Source organism: Camelus dromedarius, chromosome 2 (genome assembly GCF_036321535.1).
Source record: "Camelus dromedarius isolate mCamDro1 chromosome 2, mCamDro1.pat, whole genome shotgun sequence".
NCBI lineage: Eukaryota > Metazoa > Chordata > Mammalia > Artiodactyla > Camelidae > Camelus > Camelus dromedarius.
Genome location: NC_087437.1, coordinates 55,960,795 through 55,981,794, shown reverse-complemented (window position 1 = coordinate 55,981,794; position 21,000 = coordinate 55,960,795). Strand labels below are relative to the sequence as shown.

Genomic DNA, 21,000 nt, shown 5'->3' with positions numbered 1-21,000 from the left:
ATAGCATGATTAGAAGCTTTTCTTCTTTGCTTTAGTGTTTTCCTTACCCTGAAAGATGGTTTTTATTTAGGTAAGAAATTTTCTAGCAGACTTAACTGATAGACTCTGTTGTTCCACTGAGCTCATATGGGTAACCTCATTTGACAGTGACTGTTCACCGTCAGTGTTCAACATTCAGCTGTAAACATCAGATTAAAACTTCAGTAGAGTGTTTAGAAAAAACAAGAGTCCATTAATCAGGCTCAGGACAATAAGTAATTGAAAAAAAGGGTATAAGCAGTTTGGCAAAAGTAAGTGCTTTAAAAAGACGAGTTCTTCCTTTCCAACTTACTCCACAGAGGAAAGTTACTCTTTAAATATGTCATTTCTCGTCTAATCCTTACCAAACAACATTTTGAAAGCTGTAAATATTTACTTATAACCATGACTACATTTTAGTCTCACATTCCATAAATGCAAAGATCAATTCATTTTCTACACTAACATGTACACCTAACTTGTGAATTACCTTGCGTTCTTTAAAGCTAAAAATGACTAAATTGACATGTAGTAAAAAATTTAATTACCAGAAATTTCCTTTACTAAGGAGAGAGGGGTTATCTTTTGAATAATTTGCACCTTTTCTGTGTCCGAAAAGACTCTGAGTTACCTTGCTAAAGCAATTATTTGTATAATTAAAATTTTGGAACAGAAACAAAAACAAAAACCCAAAGAAAAAACAGAAATATACTAGCTTCAGTTTGATATACTAGAAACCTATCATAATTCAGTTACTGTAAATGAGAATAAAATTTAGTTCTCAGTTTCCTAGTAAGTAAGACAAAAAGGGCAACACACTATTTCATGTAGCCCTCAATGTCTGCTAAAATTAATTTAAAAAGTAGTCAGGAAAATCAAATAACTATTTACTGTAACTGAATTATGAAAACAATTCAATATATGGGGCTTTTTTTTTTTTTTAACAAGGTAAAGGACTGTAATACACCAGAAATTGTGGAATAAGAATGAAAAGTTATTTTTTATATAGCTATTTTTTGGCTCTAAAAATCTGACTCTACTGTATGGAATCGTTTAGGAATTTCCTAAGATTGAATTCTCATTAAGAAATCTGGTCTTTACATTTGGAGCCCGGTAATTTGTAGGATTTAGTTTAATTGAGTAGTTCAAACAAACCGCAAATTTCGCTTCAAAATTTGATGGGTCTTTATTTGAACAGTATTCTTTTAATATATTGTTCAGTTATTTAAAGTTGATTTGTTTATTTACTTATTTGGTTCTGTGGAGGAAAATTAACTTTGGGTTGGCAAAAGTTTGAGGTCAGTTTGGAGACATGAGCAAGGGCTGAAATAATTACAAAAATGTCAGGTGTCACCATTATTTCAAAAAAAAAAAAAAAAGGCTTCCTGCTTCATAAAAGGAAGACTAAGGTTTTTAGCCCATGGAATTTTAGTGTTTCGTATGATATAGGTGCTCTAATCCGGTGACTTCCCTTCTGCCCAGCTAGTGGGACTGTACTGCTGACTAGAACTTAAACATTCTGCTGGGGCTTAGAAACAAGGTGTCTATTTACATGTTTGGCAGTTGGTAAGAAATACCTCCTATGGGGTTAAGAATTCTCTGAAGTTGCTATATTGTGAAATTGAAGTAAAGCGCCAAGGCAAAAATACTGCATCAAAATGTAATGTGGGTTATTGGATGAATTCCCCAAGTTAGGGTGGTGAAAGCAGAGAACGAATCCCCTTCTTTATTGAAAATGCTGTTGGAGGACCAGAATGGAAATTACTTATTTCAGTATTGATGATTTATCCTGATTGTAGAAAAAGGCTTCAGAAGATAGAACGTAATCTTAAATATTCTATTTCAAAAGTACGCAGTGTTCTTCACATGTTTTAATGTGCTTTAGAATTAGCCCCTTTTCTTTCTTGCGCATGTCTTAATGAGCTGTTCTAAGCTCATATTCAAAATACTTGAGCTTCATATTTCTGCTAATTCAGAAGAGAGGGAACTTGTATATCTTCCCTAAAATAAGTTTGGAAATTTTAGAATTATTTCCTTTTGTACTATGCGTCCATCATCTGAATTGAGAAACATTGCTATGGCCAGGATAGGCAAAGTGGAAAGGAAGAGAAAGGAATGGAAGAGAGGGGGGAAGAAGAAAAGGGCAGACCTATGCTGTCCTATTTTTTTTTATTACTGAAGTATAGTCAGTTTACAATGTTGTGTCAATTTTTGACCCAGCAATCCCACTCCTGGGCATATATCCAGAGGGAACTTTAACTCAAAAATATACTTGCGCCCCAATGTTCAGAGCAGGACTATTCACAATGTGCTGTTTTTACTTTGCGATGAAACGCATTCTCTCTGACTTGAATTACTATAGTGTTCTCCTGCTTGCTACCAAAGGTCTGTTTTCCACATAGCAGTCTGAATTCTCATTTGAAAATATGGATTAAGTATTGTTTAAAATTCTTTGATGGTTTCCTCTTGCACTTAGAATAACATTCAAACTCTTTACTGTAGCCTGTAAGTGATTTGTCCTCTAACTTCTCAAATCTCTCTTCTTAGTCTCTACTCTGCTTTGAAAACATGTCAAGATTTTTTCCATTTCAGAGCCCTTTCACTTGACTTTCTTTTGCCCGGAACACTCTTCCTCCTGTTCTGCCCATGACCGGCTTCTCAACACTTAAGTCTCAGCTCAAAATTCCCATAGCAGAGACATTCCTTGACTAATTTATCTAAAGGAGTGCTGCTCTCCCTCAGCCCAGCCAACTCTTATCGTGCTGTTTGTTCACTTAATTCTTCATAGCACTTAGTGCAATCTAAACTTATGTTCATTGAGATTTATTTACCTGAGCCTTGTCCCCTTGGATGAGGTGGTAAGCATCTGGGAAGCAGGGTCTTTGTCTGTTTTGGCCATGGAGGTATTCTCATCCGCTATCTCAGTCCCTGGCAGAGATTTAGTGCAAAATAAATATTTGCTGAATAAGTGGATGAGTGAAATAAAGAATCTGAGTATGGCTGGAGTTCTGGGCCTATGTGTGTTGAAAAGAGGAATGGTAAATTACAAAATGTCTTGAAGTTTTTCTAGAACTTTTCTAGGGAAGGTTTGTATAGTGGTAAATCAGAGGAAGTTATGCTAGAAAGATAGGGAGGGGGTGAAATCCTGCAATTTCTTGAGTTGTCATGGTGCATAGTTTCTGGAATCTCTTTTGTGGTCAATGGAGAGCCATTCTTTAAACCTTCACTTTTAAGCAGTTAATATGTACTTCTGAGATGCTCCTTTTATTATTAATTACAGAAAACCATCTGTGTGTCCTAAAAGTTTCATTCACTCACCGGTGGACAGAGTAACTTCCAAATGTCTGCAGGGTGTTGATTTAATCAGTCTTGGTTTCTTTTCCTGTGCAGCATGGCTGGCAGGAAAAAATGTTTGCCTTAGTTCTTCACAGCTTGAGATGAAATGGCCCAGAGCTTCCTGAAGGCATTTCTTACCAGTATTTCTCATGTCTCAGCGGCGCAGCGGGCTCCCCTAAAAGTATGATACCACCTTGTTGAATCATTCCCCTTTCTCAGTTGTACTGTATTTTACAATTTAATTTTCTAATGCATAGAGTTACCCTCACATTAGGGTTATCCTCTCCTGTGGTATATTTTATTTTAGTCTTAAAGGAAGTCCAGTTTGAAGCCTTTACATGCATGCAGTTAGCTTCTTGTTTGTTTCAATAGAGTAGTGGGTAGATCCTTCCTTAGCTGAAACTTAGTACATATAAGACCTTGTAATAATCTCCATCCAATAACACAGTGTTGCGCATAGCATACACATGTTCACCTGGACTTTTCCTACCACTTCAGATGGATGTATCTAATTTCAAAAATGGAGTGCAAAGATATCAAACTTCCAGTTAAAATAATGGCCGGTTTTATAGTCTCTGACTGCCAATTCTAATTTCCTGAACTGGCTCACAATAATTTAAAAGCCAGTACATGAACAAGTTTTATGATTCAACCTTAAGTCATAGAGTGTTCTTTATATTTGTATTGGGGAAGATAGTACTATGTTTAATACCAATAAAAATGGTCAATTTTAAGAGAAGGAACCAATTCATCAACATTGGCTGACAATTTCCAAGAGCTACTGAAGCACATTCATCAGTGATGATCAGTACTGGAAGCTCTCAGTGTGAATGATGACTTCAGAGATGTTGTTATTTCAACCTACGTCCCTTCAGTCCATTATAGCTTATGAAGTACACTCACATGTAATTCACTTTCTGATTTGTAAGTATTTACTTAAAGCTTTTTTCTCTTAGACATATCATAGGCATCATCTATACGTAAAGTAGATGGAAAACAACAACAAAAATAAATGTCATGTGGTCCCTATCCTCAGAGAGCTCGACCAGGAGAGACAAATATACTCGGGTAGATGCCGTGTTCAGCAGAGTATGATAAGTACCAGTAGTGGATATGGTGATTTTGCAGTGCTTGCCAAAAGCTAAGGGGAGGAGAAAGAATCTCTTAGAGAAAGCAGGATTTAAGGTTGGCCTTAGAGGATATGTTAGATTTCAGTAAGAAAAGACAGAGGATCTCTAGGTCAGTGGAACAGCCTGAGCAAAACATGAAGGTAGGAAATTGAAAAATGTATAAAAATGTATCTATGCTCCTTCAACGTCAATGGCTGATGTTATAAAGCTAGACTGTGTCACTGCTAACCTGTTTTGATCATGATTTATAATTTGACTCAACTGGAGGTAGTTTCCACCAAATGCAAGTGTCTTACTACATCTCCATGAATATGTCAATGAGAATTGTAGACTATACATGCCCATCATTAAGAAGAGTATATTTGCATCTCTGAAATAGATAGATCATATATAAATTGCATTTTGTCAGTTTTTTGGGGGGGATTAGTGATTTCTGAAGCACATTTTTATGTTACACAATTAAATCCTTCCAAAATCTTGTGTAATAAGTGGTGGTATTGGGGTTTCATGAGCATTAAAGGAGAACTTTAGGAGAACTGAGACACAAATGTTTAAATGACTTTTTCCAGGGTCACCTGATCAATAAATGTAGACATATGCCCAATTTAGAACATGTTCTTTTTCCTCTATATCTATATACTTGGCACTACGTAGATGTCCATACAATTCATATTTATCTATGTTGGTGTATGAGAAATTGAGGAATTTAAATTAAGAAAGAAACCAGGTCCAAAATTAGTGATTTTGACAGCCAAAATAATTCTGGGACCACAGAACTGAGAACAAAGGTAAAAGTGAAAGGAAAAGCTGATTTCAGGCAAGATTTAATGGAAGAAAATGCCAGTAGCTAAGCTTATGCAAATTAAAAAGAAAAAAAAAGGTTTTACCATTATTAGTTAAGGATATGAGATCTTAAAATAAGGCAGTTTGTGTTTTCTATGGTGAGAGATAAGATTCTTTATGTTTCATGAGATGGCAGTGACTGGGGGCTTAGAAACCTACTTTTTTCTTTTTCTTACTAATATTTGAGTGGCCAGACTATCAAAAGCTGATTCAGTTGAATCCTATATGCCTTCTATGATTTTATATTTACTTGCTCAATAACAATGAGTTTCACTCTTCATACTTCAAAATAGACCAAACATAATTTGGATTTCACCATGAAAATGACTAATATTACTGTGAATATTCACTTTTCGGAAATGGGGCAAAAGGCTCAGTCTGTAGACATTCTCCATGACTAAAGCATAGGACAAAATGTCTTAAACTGAGTAAAAATGCATCGTCGCACATTACATGGAGAGCGGCATATTAAGTGGTTTAAGAGGAGATTTATGGTGTCTATGCAGGTTATTAAAACTCTTCCTTTTGTATTAATGAGACTACAACTTGTAAGTTTGGAATCAGTACCTCAGTCAAAGGAATGTGGTAGAGCATTTTGTGCTCTGCATTTAGTATCTCTTACGGATTGGAATAATTCATTCATTTTAACTTTGTGTTCTTTATATTCTGACAACAAATTTGGAGTGGGAGGTAGGTATATCCAGCATCCCCAGTCTCATCTTTTGGAAAGTCATAATTTGTTTATACTTCTATTGTCAGGATTAAAGGCAAAAAGAACAAAAAGAAAAGAGAAAATAAAAGACAAAAATGTTGAAAATGTGAATTAGAGGTGGCACAGCCTCGGCAGCTTTTTCCTTAATCATAAAACAAACAGAAGCATGTAGGTTCAATTTCCCAGAAAACACAGATGGCTTAGAAAAGAGGGGGAAGAGAAGGAACTTGGAACAAAGCACATGTATCCATTTTCACCAAAGCCGTAATATTTACGTGTCATTTTAGGAACTGTCTATTAACCTCCTGTCCTTTAGCGTGGAGGCTGAGTATAGTGAATGTGAACTTGAACCCAGCCCTGACACTTCCAGTCTGTGAGACCTTGGACTGGTACTGAACCTGGTTTAGAAATATTTGCCTTCATTTGGTCTTTTTTTTTTTTTTTTTTTAATCTTTATAGCTTAACCAGCTGGATAAGGCAGTGGAAGCAGCCCACACCTTTTTCATGGCCAACCCCGAGCACATGGAAATGCAGCAGAATATCGAGAATTACAGAACCATGGCCGGCGTTGAAGCCCTCCAGCTGGTAGATCGGGAAGCCAAACCACACCTGGTGAGCTCTGGGCACCCTGCCCTGACTCTCACTGGACTCAAAGCAGGTTCCTATGAATGGATAGCTCAGACTGATTCCCAGTTTCTGATTCTGTACCAGTTTTATACTTTCGGAATTCCCAGACGAAATACCATAATTCAGGGTTGAAAACATTGAGAGAAAATAAAAATTAACTTAGAAAATCAGTATAATATGGTGAAAAGTAGGATGTGATGTGAACATCTGTAACCCTCTCTGAGCCTCAGCACCCCCTCTAGCACTTTTTAAAAAATTTTGCCACTGGAGAAAAAGCCCATGTGAATTTCCTGGGAGCTGGGAAACATTGTGGTTTCCCAGTTCCCAGTCCCAGTTCTGGTTTTTCCAGTACTTTCCAAATTCTGATTACTTTTTCTTAAGCTACGTAAGTGTGTCTTTAAATGAAATCTTACTTGAAATCACAATATGTGGAAAGGGCTTCTTTTTCAATTGGAGACATCACCATTCTCAGCATGTGGCCTCCCAGATGATGGAAGACAAAGGTAAGAGGATGATTTTAGATAGGTCTTTTTTTTTTTTTTCTTTTCATTTAAAAAAAAAAAAAAAGATCCACCCACATCACTTTGTTGCATGGCCTTACCTATATTCAAAAGAGGTTACAAAATACAGTCTTGAGTGAGCTCAGGAAGAAAATGGAATGGATTGATGTGACAGCAGTCGGCTTGCTCAGTCAGTCCCTCCTCATTTCTGAGGAGTTGATGCCAGGGAAGTTACCCTTTACCTCCCAGAGCAACCTTTCTTTATCATCCACTGCACAAGAGTCCTATCCCCCACCTACCTAAGTGACCCAGAGTCTGCCTGAATCCATTCAAATGCCCCTTAGGTGCTCTTTGAAAAAAAAAGTCTTTTCTGTTTCTTCACAGGAGAGTTACAGTGCAGGAGTAAAACACTATGAGGCTGATGACTTTGAACTAGCTATCAAGTACTTTGAACAAGCTTTAAGAGAATATTTCAACGAAGATATGGAGTGCAGAGCCCTGTGTGAGGGGCCGCAGAGATTTGAGGAGTATGAGTTCTTAGGGTATAAAGCCGGTCTCTATGAAGCCATTGCAGGTAAAGTTTATTTTTTCCCTTGACTTCCTGATTATAGAAATATTATATGCCATCTGTGAAACTATTCAACCATATGGAAGTATATGTTGTAATAAGTATACATTGTAAAAAGATTTTCATATATGTACCCCATCCTGTCTCCGGTAGATCACTTTACCTAGTTTAAATCTGGTGACTCTGCTCCCAAACTTTTTCAGACACATTTGTAAATATTTACGTATTTATTTGTAAGTATTATTTTACTTTTATAGAAATAAGACAATAACATAAATTACTGATTTTCAGCTTATCTTTGCTTTTGTTTTATGCTTAACAATATATTGAGGACATCTTCTCACGTAAGTACATGTGGATCCACCTTATTGTATTTGATGGCCATATGATGTTGCATTATATGGGGGAAAACGCAATGTTCCGTTATGTATAATACAACGTTCCATTTTAAGGTCTGGTCATAATTTACAGATGAATATTAAGGAAGTTATAATTTTTTCATTACGATAAACAATGTAGTAATGAATAGCTTTGTACAGTCTTCTTCAATTACTTATGAATGTATTATTATATATAGGAATTTAATATATTACAAAGTGGCATTTAAAATAGTAGGTGGAGCAAGGAGGGTGTAACTCAGGGGTAGAGTGTGTGTTTAGCATGCACCAGGTCCTGGGTTCAATCCCCAGTCCCTCTATTAAAAAAATAATAAAATAAAATATGAAAATAAACAAATAAACCTAATTACTCCCCTCCCCCCAAAAAAGATGCTGAAATAAAATAAAATAGTAGGTAAAGTGCACTGTATACTAATTGGGGAGACTGGCTAGCTAACCACTTATGGTGGGAAGTGAGTTCTCTGCTGCGTATGAAAAAATATACACAAATTCTATTATGTTAATAATATGTGTAAAAAATAGAACTGTTAGAAGAAAATGCAAGAGACTATTTGTGTAAGAATAGGAAAGCCCTTCTTAGCACGACAACAGACAAGAAACTTGAAGAAAAAGACTTTACATAAGATTTATAAATATAAAAGCCGCTATAAATCAAGTTGATTTATAATAGCAAGTGGAAAAATTTGCAAAATGTTTATGGGAAAATAGTAACTTTAATCTTTAAGCAGAGTATGTGAATTATTATTACTAGTGGTAATTTATTTCTTATTTATTGGTAATAAGAATAAGAAAAACTTATTTAGCAGTTACAGTACACAGAGCATTTTACATAGTTATATTTATTTTAATCCTCAAAACAGTTCCTTGTAGGTAGACAGTACGGTTATTTACCCTCTTCTCCCCTTTTAAGTGAGGAATTTATACCTCAGAAAAATTAAGTAACGTGATTAAGGTGAAGCTGGGCATCAAACCTAGGGTTTTCTCATTCTAGAGCCCATACTTGGAAGGTCTACACAATTGAAAAACGGACATATATGTATATACACACCAGATCTTCTTTATCCGTCCATGGATGGACACTTAAGGTGCTTCCATATCTTGGCTACTGTGAATCTATCAGTTTGTCAAATGACCTATTTGCAACACATTAAACTACCCCAAATCGACGCAGTTCACCTAAAATCAATACAAATATTGGAATTATTGGGGACCTTTGCCCCCAAAGGCTTTGTTTTGTTGGGCCTCTGCCAGAGCCATTTACCTGCATTTTTGTCAGCACTGCTCATTGAAACGTCAGTTTCATGTGTGCTTCACATTTAAATTGCTGACTATTTCTTTAACTTAAGCTTTTATTTGGGAATGAGCAGGCTTTTGCTTGATTACAGTTTACTATCTTGTGGTTTTTGAGGATAGGTGCCCTGCCTCCGTGCCCACATCCATCGCTACACCTGCCTCTACCCCTGGCCACTGAACAGCTTTGGCAAATGTCCTAGATCTGCTTTGAGAAAACTGACCAACAAATTCCCACAGATTAACCTTTAGTGATTTTTCTGAGGTCATCACAGCTGTTGGTTGCTGGAAAAGAAGTCTCCTAACTCAGGCTCCTAAGACTTAACACAGCACCATTACCCTCACTTCCAATAAAGAAAAGTGACTTAAAAAAAAGTTATAGTCTCTCAAATTCAATCAAATATTATATATTACAGAAATATTCTAAGTCTTCTTGAGGATTTGAAGCACATCTGATTTACTATGAGAAAGAAATCTTTAAAAGTATTCCTATATAAGTGTCTTGGATCTCAAATGTATTAAAACATAGTAATTGCCCAGTAACATTTGATACAGGAAAGAGGCAAGCAATATGACTAATAAAAATGGGCTATCACAACTCTAACTATGTAAATTCCTGTCTGGCTCAAAACTATCCTAAATTAGGAGTAAAACTGGCTTGTGAAAATACAGAATGCATTTAGAAAGCCAGAATTTGTGGATTTAAGAGATATAGAAACATTACAAATTGGAGACAAGCACAAATGGCTTCTGAATGTAGTTATTTATCACCAGGAGTGCTTGCTGAAGCCTTAAAGGATAGCATTTTGTCACTCTTACTTTACTGCTGTTTGTGTCTTGCTTTGAAAAATGCTTTCATTCAGATTTTGGATTCTTGGTGGGTGTGCTTCCCACCTTTTCCTTTTGCTTGTCTTTTGGAATTAAAAGGTAAAGAGAAAAGCAAATGGCCAGCTAGACCAGGAGAAAACAGTTGAGGTTTGTTTGTTGTCTTCTTAAGAAATAAAACAGCTAACTATTTATTTCTAACATGCCAATCAAGGAAACAGAACTATTCTCCCCCTCATGTCCTCCAAGTGGAATTAATGACCAAAAAAAAAACCAAAACAAAACAAACAAAAAAAAAAACCACCAGTGGACCACCATGATCCTATTAGGTGTGCTGTATTGGATTGAGTCGGCCAGGATTTAAGAGAACTGGCACATTTTCCTACACACCAGAGAACATATATTTCCTTTCTGTTGTGTTTTGAGGTCCCTTTTCAAGGTCATCCAGATACAAGCCAAACTCTGCCTAACAGAGAGCCTTTTGAGAGGAAGCAGTCGTGAATTAGACCGTGCAGTCATGAATCGGGTGGTTTTATCACTATTCCCCAGGGAACTCGCTCTGCACAAGCATGAATGGACTGTTCTCTTAACGGAAAAGACTCCCTCCATCTTCATTGTCAAAATCAGAGTCGGGGCAAAATGTAGGAAGGATTTTCTTCCTGGGACATTAGCCACTTGTGTTTCCTCAGCTCATGTTCGGATAAGATAGAGCCCAGAGCTAAAGGGAACGTGAAAACCCATACACTTCAAGATCCTTGCCCATTTGCAGGTGCAAGAATGGAAACAAAGAAAGGGGACCACAGGAAAAGAGGCAAAATGCGTCTTCAAATTCTTCAGCTTTCATCCTTCTGTTTTGCAGGTGCCTACAGTATTAGGGTTTACAACATCCAGGTGATGGACTAATTTGTAACTGGATAGAAGAGGTTCTTGATTAACAGATGTAAAGGAATGTTGTTTTCACTCCCCCTATAGGAAAAGTTACTTGAAAAGTTAACAGGGAAGAAGAGCGTTCTGGCTTTACTTCTCTGTGTGAACTTCCCAAGTACAGGCAGATCCTTTCTCTCACCTGGTCCTTAACATATCCTGGATCTGACCTTCCGATCCTGACTCCAGGACACTTCAGACCACCTAAAGGCCAAAGAGAGACCCCAATTTCTTATTGTTAAATAAGAAAGTCATCTGCTCAGCTGGGCAGGGGTGAGATGGCCGATGTCACTTTGAGGAGATGTAGATAAAAGGACACACAGAAGGGTACAGTGCAATATGGAGGCAAGACCAGCAGCCGGAAGATTTGGAATCCGCTAGTCATTGATCTAGTGATCACTGGGACGGGGGGTTTGGCAAGTCACTTTTTTTGTGAAAAGGACTTCTGGTTACAAAGTGAGGATGATAATGACATGCCTCTCAATGTACGGTGAGGTGAGGAATGCCCTGTGTGACCGTGGTTCTCACTTTCAAGTCTGGACTTTGAGAGGCCTGGAGGGACCCACTTCTCAGCTCTTGTCTTCCAGATCACTACATGCAGGTGCTGGTCTGTCAGCATGAATGCGTGAGGGAACTCGCCACGCGCCCTGGCCGCCTCTCACCCATCGAGAACTTTCTTCCCCTGCATTATGACTACCTACAGTTTGCCTACTATCGAGGTAAAGCGTGGATAATCCGTGAAGACCTTTGTGGGGAGGGGTGGCTCATCATAGCAGACATCTTGTCTTAATCAGTTCGTCCTCTGCCTTCCCGAGTTTATGATCAAGCCGTGGGGGTGTGTGCGTTTTCTCTCTCACCTCACTCTCTAGAGCTCAGAACAAAAAGAGCAACAGGTGGAGCCACGAGTGGGCCAATGTTGTGACAATGTCCTGAAAGTTATACAACACTGATATTTTATAGGATGTTTAAATTTAATTTTCAACTTAATTTTGAAAGATAATATACTCACAGTTTCAAAGACCAAATATCATAAAAGCTTCCCTTTCTTTTCCCCACAACTCAATTTTATGCCCTACAACCCGAGATTTATTTACCCTTCCAAAATTTTATAGAGAAACAACACACAGACACACACACACACACACACACACTCTGACCTGTTTCCTCCTCTTTACACTGTTCTCCACATTGTTTGCTTCAATTAACAACACATTTCAGATTTTTTAGTAGGTTGGACCTATGAAATTACCTTTTACTTGGTCAAAAGTGGTCTAATTTTGGGAGTTTTATATGGTTCAATCTAATTGTTTCAGTACACAGATTTCTCTTTTCATCTTCATATCATCCTGATTTTTCTTTATATCTACATATCATTATACTGTAATTTATTTCAAGTGTCTCCTTACTGATAAGCATTGTGTTGTTTGTAATATTTTACTATTACAATCAATGATCAGATGAATAGTATTTTATGTATGTAATTTACAATTGTGCATAAATACCTACAGAGTAAATTTCTAGATGTACAATTGCTGCATCAAATAGTTTATTCATTTGTAATTTTGACAGATGTTGCCAATTTTTTATCCACATGGAGTACAATTTTCATTGTTCATCAACAGAATATACTACCAAATTTTTAGATATTCCCTAACCCATTAAGTGGAAATTGGTATTTCAATAACATTTTTAATTTCCATTTATCTCACTGAGAAAGAGAGGGAGAGAGTGAGCATCTTTTCTTACGTTTAAAAGCAATTAATAGCATTTGGCTTGCAGAAATTGGTCTTAGATATCACATTTGCAAATTCAGCTCAAAAATCAGAATTAACTCCAAAAATTCTGCTCTGTATTAAATAATATCAATTTTCAACAAACATCTTCGGGTGGAAGCTTTTGATAATTTATTGAAGACATGTAGCAGCGTAGAAGACCAATGTGAGTAGCTTTGGAATACCTGAAACTGTGTCCTTCCTTTCATCTGCAACTATTTCTGCTTCCTCTACTCAACTGTTCCCTTCATATTGATCATTTAATGCTGACTTCTCGTAGACATGTTGAAGTAGCTCTTAAAAATTCCTGAGACCCACTGAGGCTGACTCTAATGCGGCAGCTCCTTGGTTTTTCAGTGGGCGAATATGTGAAGGCCTTGGAGTGTGCCAAGGCTTATCTTCTGCTCCATCCAGACGACGAGGACGTCCTGGACAACGTGGACTACTATGAGAGTCTGCTGGATGATGGCACCGACCCAGCGTCTGTTGAGGCCAGGGAGGTGAGACCCATGTTCTGCTAGCAGCTCTGGGGAGAGCTGGTAAAAATATAACCCTTCTCTTAAAGACATGTAACCATTTAGTAAAGGTTCTAGGACTCAGTTCTTTCCAGCTTTAATGATTAATACCTGAAGTGTATTTTTTCACGTATGTGCTAGCTTGTGAAAATCTATGGAGACAGAGACATTTTTTGCTGCTGTGAATATTTTTTAGCACATTTGTTAACGTCTAAAGAAAAAATGTTTTCCACTTGAACATTTATTATATCAATTGTTATTTAAATATACTTTTTTTTTTCTGTAGGATTTGGCGATGTTTGTGAAGCGTCATAAACTGGAATCAGAACTAATACGATCAGGGGCAGAGGGCCTTGGATTTTCATACACTGAGCCGGTAAGAGCAGAGAGGAGAGAGGGGATGTTCTCTGGAAGAACTATTCAGTGGACTTCTTAAGTTTGATTTTATTTTCCAGCCCCATTTGTTGAAGATTCTAATCCCCTGCCTCGCATTAATAAAACCTGGGAGGAGGGAGGTGTTTATTCTATATTTGTGATGAATTTTAAAAGACTTTAATAGTTTTCCACATCACTGAGGTCCCAAGTCAAAAGCAAGTATCTTCTGTATAGCACAGGGAACTACCTTTAGTATCCTATAGTCACCTATAATGAAAAAGAATATGAAAATGAATATATATATGTATGACTGAAACATTATGCTGTATGCCAGAAATTAACACATTGTAACTGACTATACTTAAAAAAAAAGCAAATATATTTTGCTAGGAAAGCAGTATTTTGTACATGATGCAATTACCTCAAGATTGTTTTATTTCCTAACTTCTGCATGCAACATTTTGTATTTTCTCTTCAACATTTCAAGCATTAAGACTTTAAAAGAATAAAATCGATCATAATTGTACCACCCATCATGCTGTCTTTTCTCCACTTGTCCATGTTGCCTTTTAAATATTATTCATATGAAGACATACCTTTTGTAGAACCAGTAACACAGTATAAATGGATTTTTATTGTGACTTTTAAGATAGCATAGGCCATTTTTTATATCTTTACAGCTTTTAAAATTACTTTTAGCTACATCTATGTAGTTGATGTACAATAAATAAGTTAATTCTCCTGCTGCTGAACATTTGGTTTGTTTTGATTCTTATGCCAAAATGAATGCATTAAGCATTTTTCTTTCCTATTGAACTATATCCATAGAATACATTCCCAGGAGTGGAATTACTCTGCCATCAAAGGATATAAGAAATTTTAAAATTTTTGAAATTGTTTTTCTAAGAGAGTTTTCTGGTATCTTCATTATTCCTAGCAATGCAAAGTTTAAAGTTTAAGGTACAGTTGACCACAAATATCTCAGCAATGAGAAATAACATTTTAAACGTTTTTAAAATCATTAATATTTCTAATATATTATGTACAAAATGGTACATCATTGTCATTTTAGTTTATATTCCTTTGATGACCAGCAAAAATAAACTTTTCACAAATTATTATCAGTTTTTCCTCTCATTTGAATTACCTGGACATATATTTTGTTCATTTATCTGTTGGTTGCTATGTAAGTTCTTTATATACTGTACATGTTAATATGTTTACAGAAAGCACTATTTGTAATATATCTTATTTTTCACTTTTTAAAATTTCTTTCTTAGTTGTGTTTTCATTGGCACATTTAAAAAATCAGGAAAATTTTAATGTACATTTCTAGTGTAAAATTCCTAGTATGTTTATATCTGGCTTTAGTATTTTTTAAAAATTACGTTATCCCAGAGACCCCAGGACAACAATCACTTACTCACTTCATGATCCTGTGCAGATGATTAACCAAACTGGACTTTTTATTTGTTTGTCTTATTTATAAAAGATAAAGGAGTTGTACTTAATGATCTTTTAAGTGTCTTCCCACCTCTAAATTCTAAATCACTTTCTTGGACAACAGAATGGATACTCAGGCTAATTCCATGCTATTTTTTTTTCAGTCCATTTGTGTGTCATTTTGTCTTTGTCAAAGCTGCATCAACCTTAGCCTTCCTTTTTACTAAAATTTTAAATACTATATTGTAGCTTTGTATAACGTGCAAGTTTTCTAATATTTTAGGTCTTTTGAGTGTTTTAAGTATATATTTTATTTTATTTCTGTACATGACATTTTAGTGACAAAATACTGAGGGTTTTTTTTTTTCAATTTCAAACAGAATTATTGGACTCGATACGGAGGACGGCAGGATGAGAATCGGTAAGTTCTCCATTCGGAACACAAAATGCTTATTTTTAATGAGATGAAATACTTAGAGTTATACTTACTATAGAGAACTTAGCTCTGTGAAATAGTCAGAAGGATATGATTAAAAGGGCTCTGAACTGGGGATTAGTTCTGAGCTGGGAGTCTGCATTCTGGTCTCAATTTTCCCTTTACTTCTGAGGGTCCTTAAATAATTTATCTTCCTCTGGGGGTCTCATGTTTTTCCTCACAGCAAAAGGTTGAATCAGGTGATCTCTGAGGGCTAAATGTTATGTGATTTTAAATCAGAGAAAGTTGGATCTCTTTTTAATGCTGAATTTTCTTACTGAATTTCTTTGAAAGCATGAAGCTCAGAAAGTTTTATTGCAAGCTAAAATATGAGGTGTCATGAACTCAATCAGATATGAAGAAAACTCACTTTTTAAAATGATGGATGTCAAAAGTCAATTACAAGATTTGCAGATACTAACTACTATATATAAAATAGATAAACAAGTTTATACTACATAGTACAGGGAACTATATTGACTATCTTGTAGTAATCTACAATGAAAAAGAATATGAAAGCAAATATATGGATGTATATGTATGACTGAACTATTATGCTGTACACTAGAAATTGACACAACATTGTATATTGACTATACTTCAATAAAAAAATAAGTAAAAATAAAAAATCAACTACACATTCTGAGCAGTTCAAGGAATCACAGACTGTTGAGGTTACTTGTTTGAGGTCACAAGGTCCAGGCTATTCATTTTCAAATTCAGAAGCTGAGGCCCGGACAAAGGCAAAAGACTCAAAAGTGTCTCACCACGAAGGACTGACAAACCTAGGTCTTGTTCAAAATCTTGTGGTCTTTCTCTAAGCTCCAAAGGCTCAACGCCTGGGTGGCCTCAAACTATTGAAAGAGATCCAAGGATGTATGCACACATTTGGATTTGCTCAGTTTGCATACATGGAAGGGGCATCATGCTATTATGTGTATGTTTGCAAAGTTTGACACAAACTTGTGTCTTCTTTCCTGGAATAGTTGAGAATCACTGCACTGGGACATGATTTATTTCAATTCGACCATTGTTTAGTGAGGCACTCTATATTCCAGACACCTAATATGACCCTCAGCATTATAAACATGTATATGATCATTCTTCCCTGTGCTGTTGGTACTCAAAGTCTGATCTCAAGGGGGTTATGTTATGGATACAATTAACTATAATAACTTCTTGCTGAGAAGATTTAGAGAAGTGAAATGGAGCACCCTCATTGAAGAAACAGAGAAGAGCTTCATGGAGGCAATGATGTCTGATTTGATCTCGAAAATGTACAAGAAAATAATCAGTATGAAGTCATAGACTGTCCTTTGCCTTTGAACATCTTTCTTGAATGGAAAATTATTTCAACTCTTTTTTATTTTTTGAATGTGCAGGGTTCCTTCAGGAGTGAATGTGGAAGGGGCCGAAGTTCATGGATTGTCAATGGGGAAAAAGTCATCACCCAAGATCGACCGAGACCTAAAAGAGGGTAAGTATCATTGCACTTTTACTCTTAGAAAGAGGAAATGAAGAGGCTGGGGCTTGACGAGTTCTTACCCAGAACAAGACAGAACCCATTTTCACTGAAAAATAAGGAATAGAACTAAATGACTCCAGTTCACAAAATTCTGGAAGCAAGGCTTAAAAACAAGACTGTCTCAGATGTCCATATAATTTCCTTGGTTGTCAACAAAAGTGCTTCCAATTCATTCAGAGGAATCCTGTGAGCTAGGCAGGGACTCTGCGATCATCGCTGTCCTCAGATGAGTACCTGAGGCTTGAAGAGGTTACATCGCTTACTTCTCTCACATCGTGTGTGAGAACATGGAATAGACTGTGTATTGGGGGAACTTGAAGAGACAGGTCGCTCAGGTTATTGGATTAGTTAACCTGAGATCCTTGAGGCATATGTATCTGATCAGGGCTTTGAGAAACAAGTAGAATTTAGACTGGATTGACAGAAGTGTGGAGGGAGCCATCGGAGTGGATAAAGCAACCACCACAAAGGCACAGAGATGGAGACAGCAGAACATTAGATGCCTGCTTACAGAATCTCAAAATTACTGGAGACGTAGGTGGAGTGTTGCCAAAAGCAGCTTTTAAACAGAGCCAAATATTGTTGTAATAATAAATTATTAGCAAGTGTAGTTCTAACAGCAGTAGTTATCCTTAACAACTATCATCATCTCTATATGTTTTATAATTTTTCAAACAAATTTATACACAATTCATTTTAATACTGGAAGCATCTCCTATGAAGTGTGTCCCCACTTCACAGGCAAGAAAACTGAGGCTCACCAAGATTTATGACTTGTCCAAAGTCTCACAGCTTTTAATAGGTAGAACAAGCTTTTGAACACAAACCTCATTTCCTCTTTTTCACCTGATGATGGAACATAGAAATGGCTATGTATACCAAATGTCTCCCCTACTGATTAAGTAATTGCAAGATGAGAAGAGGTTTTCAAGAACCTGCATTGAGAAAAAGTACAGTTCTTCTTTCCCCTACAAGAGAGCCGTCAGCACATTCCTCTAGCTGATTTGAAAACTTCTGGCTCTCTACAGCTCTCACATTTCCAGCCCTTTCCTTCCTCGGCTTCCAAGTCAGTTTGAGGCAGTAAACAGGATAATATGCTCATCTAATCTGACCTGGACCTCAGTTTGTAGTCACAAAGCCCAAGCTGTTTTACAAGTGCCAGAGGGCTTCATGGTCAGCCAGAGTTCATGTTGCTTTTTAAGCTGAGAAATCACCCAGGAAGTATGTGCCAAGAAGCCAGCACTTTGCTATAAGGGTTTGGGAAACTCTAGGACAGTTGCCAAATTTCAAAGTCTTTTTCTCCCTGGCTACCAGAAGATTTGATGTTCAGCAACCGACTAGGAAGACTGATAGGAAGAGTAGAACAGGAGACGACACAGGATGGAGAAAGGTTGCGATTGACTGGTTACCAAAGTCTATCATCTCTGCAGCTGAATGGCTAACAGGTCTTAGGATGCTCTCTGGGACCCTACTGGAAAGCCTTCTGTGTAGTCTCTAGAGATCAAAATGGGGTCTAAATTAAGAACAGTGGTAGACAGAGGCAAAGTTCCTGACTAGAAAACACTTCACATCTTAGTCTGCTGAAAGCAGACGTCAAGGAGGCGAGAAGAATGCATGCTTCACAGAGTAGAATATATGTCAGCTTCTCTCATCATCCACAAAGAGATCATCGTCTCCTCTGGTTACCTGCCAGTATTTAGTAGTATTCATACTGGATGGTTCCCAAGCATTAAAATGGGAGTGACCGAAAGCTCCTGCACCCCAGAGTGACTCGGGTCCATGGAAAATGCATGGCAACTTACTAAACCATCTGTCGCTTACTCATTCTTCTTTCAACCACCCGTTTTCCAAAGGTCCTGTTTGATAATAATCCCAGAGTCCGTGGGGGTGTAGCAGAAACTACTCTGAACTAGGACTCAGGAGGCTTAGTTCCCAGGATTGTCTTAGTCTGATGCTCTCCACAGGGATGGATAACCAGAGAGTCTTTCTCTCTGAGCTCTATACCCTCACCTGTGAAAGGAGGCTAGCAACTCTTTGGAGAGGATGAAAGTGAAAAGTTTTCTAAACTGTAAAGGTCTGTGTTCACAGAAAGGCTTGTTAGCGTACTCCTGTCATGACTTGTATGACATTGTGTTATTTATGGCAAAATATTTCTTCTTGCCACAAGCCATAAGCAGTGGACACAAAGGAGTATTTTCCTAGATGATTCCTCTCTATTGCAACTGGAGGATCAGAGCCAGGCACATACTTCATGAATGAGAGAAGAATTAAGTTGTTTAACTGAATCTCCTTGGGCTGTGGTTAAGAGTTGGCTGAAGTCATCATCAGCTCAGGCCCCAGGAACCACAACTTATTGGACTATATTTTTATTTTTGTTTTAATGTTTTTCTCTGTCTGGTGTGCTACTAGTCATTTGTTGGCTGGCAGTCTTTGTTTCTGACTCGCAGGATTTATTTTCCCGTCTGTATTTTTTGTCCTTTTGGTGAGTGGGTAGACGGTTGGTTTTTTGTTAAAAGTGTATGTGGGAAACCTTTGTATAAAACTGTATGCTTAGTGGTGGTCGTGCTAGTTACATGGAAGGCAGAGTTCTAGTACAGATTCTGCCTGAACCTACTGAGGCTTTTTTTAGACTCTGTTAAGCTCTGTTCCTTCACCTGATCTTTCTTTTTTTTTAATTATTTTTTTCCTTTTTTTTTTTTAATTTTCAGAGGGGAGGTAATTGGGTTTATTTATTTTTAATGGAGGTATTGGGGATTGAACCCAGGACCTTGTGCATGCTATGCAAGCACTCTACCACTGCGCTACGTCCTCCTCCACTTCACCTGATCTTTGGAAGTTACTTAGGGCGTGACTGAGGAAATTGTCAACATCCCAGTAGCCCTCTTTTAAATATACTCCACTATGCCAAATGCTTATTCAGATGTCTCAGTCAGAACTTAACACAAGATGCCAGGCATAGTTTACCAATTCAATAGTAATCATAATAATAGCAAGTACATCTACAGAGCTTAAGCATGGTTGGCATTTTTCTGAATGTTTTAGTTTTAAGTGTCTTTTAAAGTCATGTCTTGAACATAAGCTAAATATATTTAAATTAGTAATATACTCTCAATATAGAAAAGGGGAAAAATGGCCAAGTACAAACCGATCTAGATCATGAAGCCCTTGGTCTGTCTTCCATTTCTGTTTGAATTTTATACTAGAAAATGCTTTTCAGTGAACCTGCAAGTATCTTGTCTTTCTTGCTGAAGGAGCATCGCTCTTTATGTTTCTAAATGGAAATGGAATGTGTAGTTTGCTTTTGAATATTTGAGGAACTGCCTCAATTTGTCTCTGAGTCTGAACTATATAGACGAGAGCAACCTTTCCCAAACAAACTGTGTTTTGTGTTAAAAGTTTCGTTCTGTGCTGTGAAAAAAAAAATAGCATGAAGGCAGCTTACAGTAACACACATTTACTATCTCACAGTTTCTGTGGGTCAAGAGTCTGGCGGCAGCTTAGCTGGGTTCAGTGCTTCAGGGTCTGTCTCAGGGCTGAGGAACTGTCTTCTTCTATGCTCCGATGACTGAATTGGGTTCCTCAAGGCTGTTGGACTAGGAGCCTTAGTTTCTGGTTGGTTGTTGGCTGGCGGATGCCTTCAGTTCCTTGCCATGTGAACCTGTTCAATACGTCCTCTTGCTTCACCAGACTGCAAGCAGAGAAGGCAACAGATTGAACTGGTCGG

At 37.2% G+C, this 21,000-nt stretch overlaps 1 protein-coding gene across 2 annotated transcripts in view; it reads left to right on the top strand.

Moving 5' to 3' along the window:
- Positions 1 to 21,000, top strand: part of P3H2 (prolyl 3-hydroxylase 2) — a 135,218-nt gene that overhangs the window by 96,185 nt on the left and 18,033 nt on the right. For both annotated transcript variants that reach the window (XM_010990105.3, XM_064493753.1), the window contains exons 2-8: positions 6,499 to 6,651; positions 7,551 to 7,740; positions 11,759 to 11,890; positions 13,301 to 13,443; positions 13,745 to 13,834; positions 15,657 to 15,697; positions 17,134 to 17,228. In XM_010990105.3, coding sequence (XP_010988407.3) covers positions 6,499 to 6,651; positions 7,551 to 7,740; positions 11,759 to 11,890; positions 13,301 to 13,443; positions 13,745 to 13,834; positions 15,657 to 15,697; positions 17,134 to 17,228 — 844 coding nt within the window. The remainder of the gene's footprint in view (positions 1 to 6,498; positions 6,652 to 7,550; positions 7,741 to 11,758; positions 11,891 to 13,300; positions 13,444 to 13,744; positions 13,835 to 15,656; positions 15,698 to 17,133; positions 17,229 to 21,000) is intronic.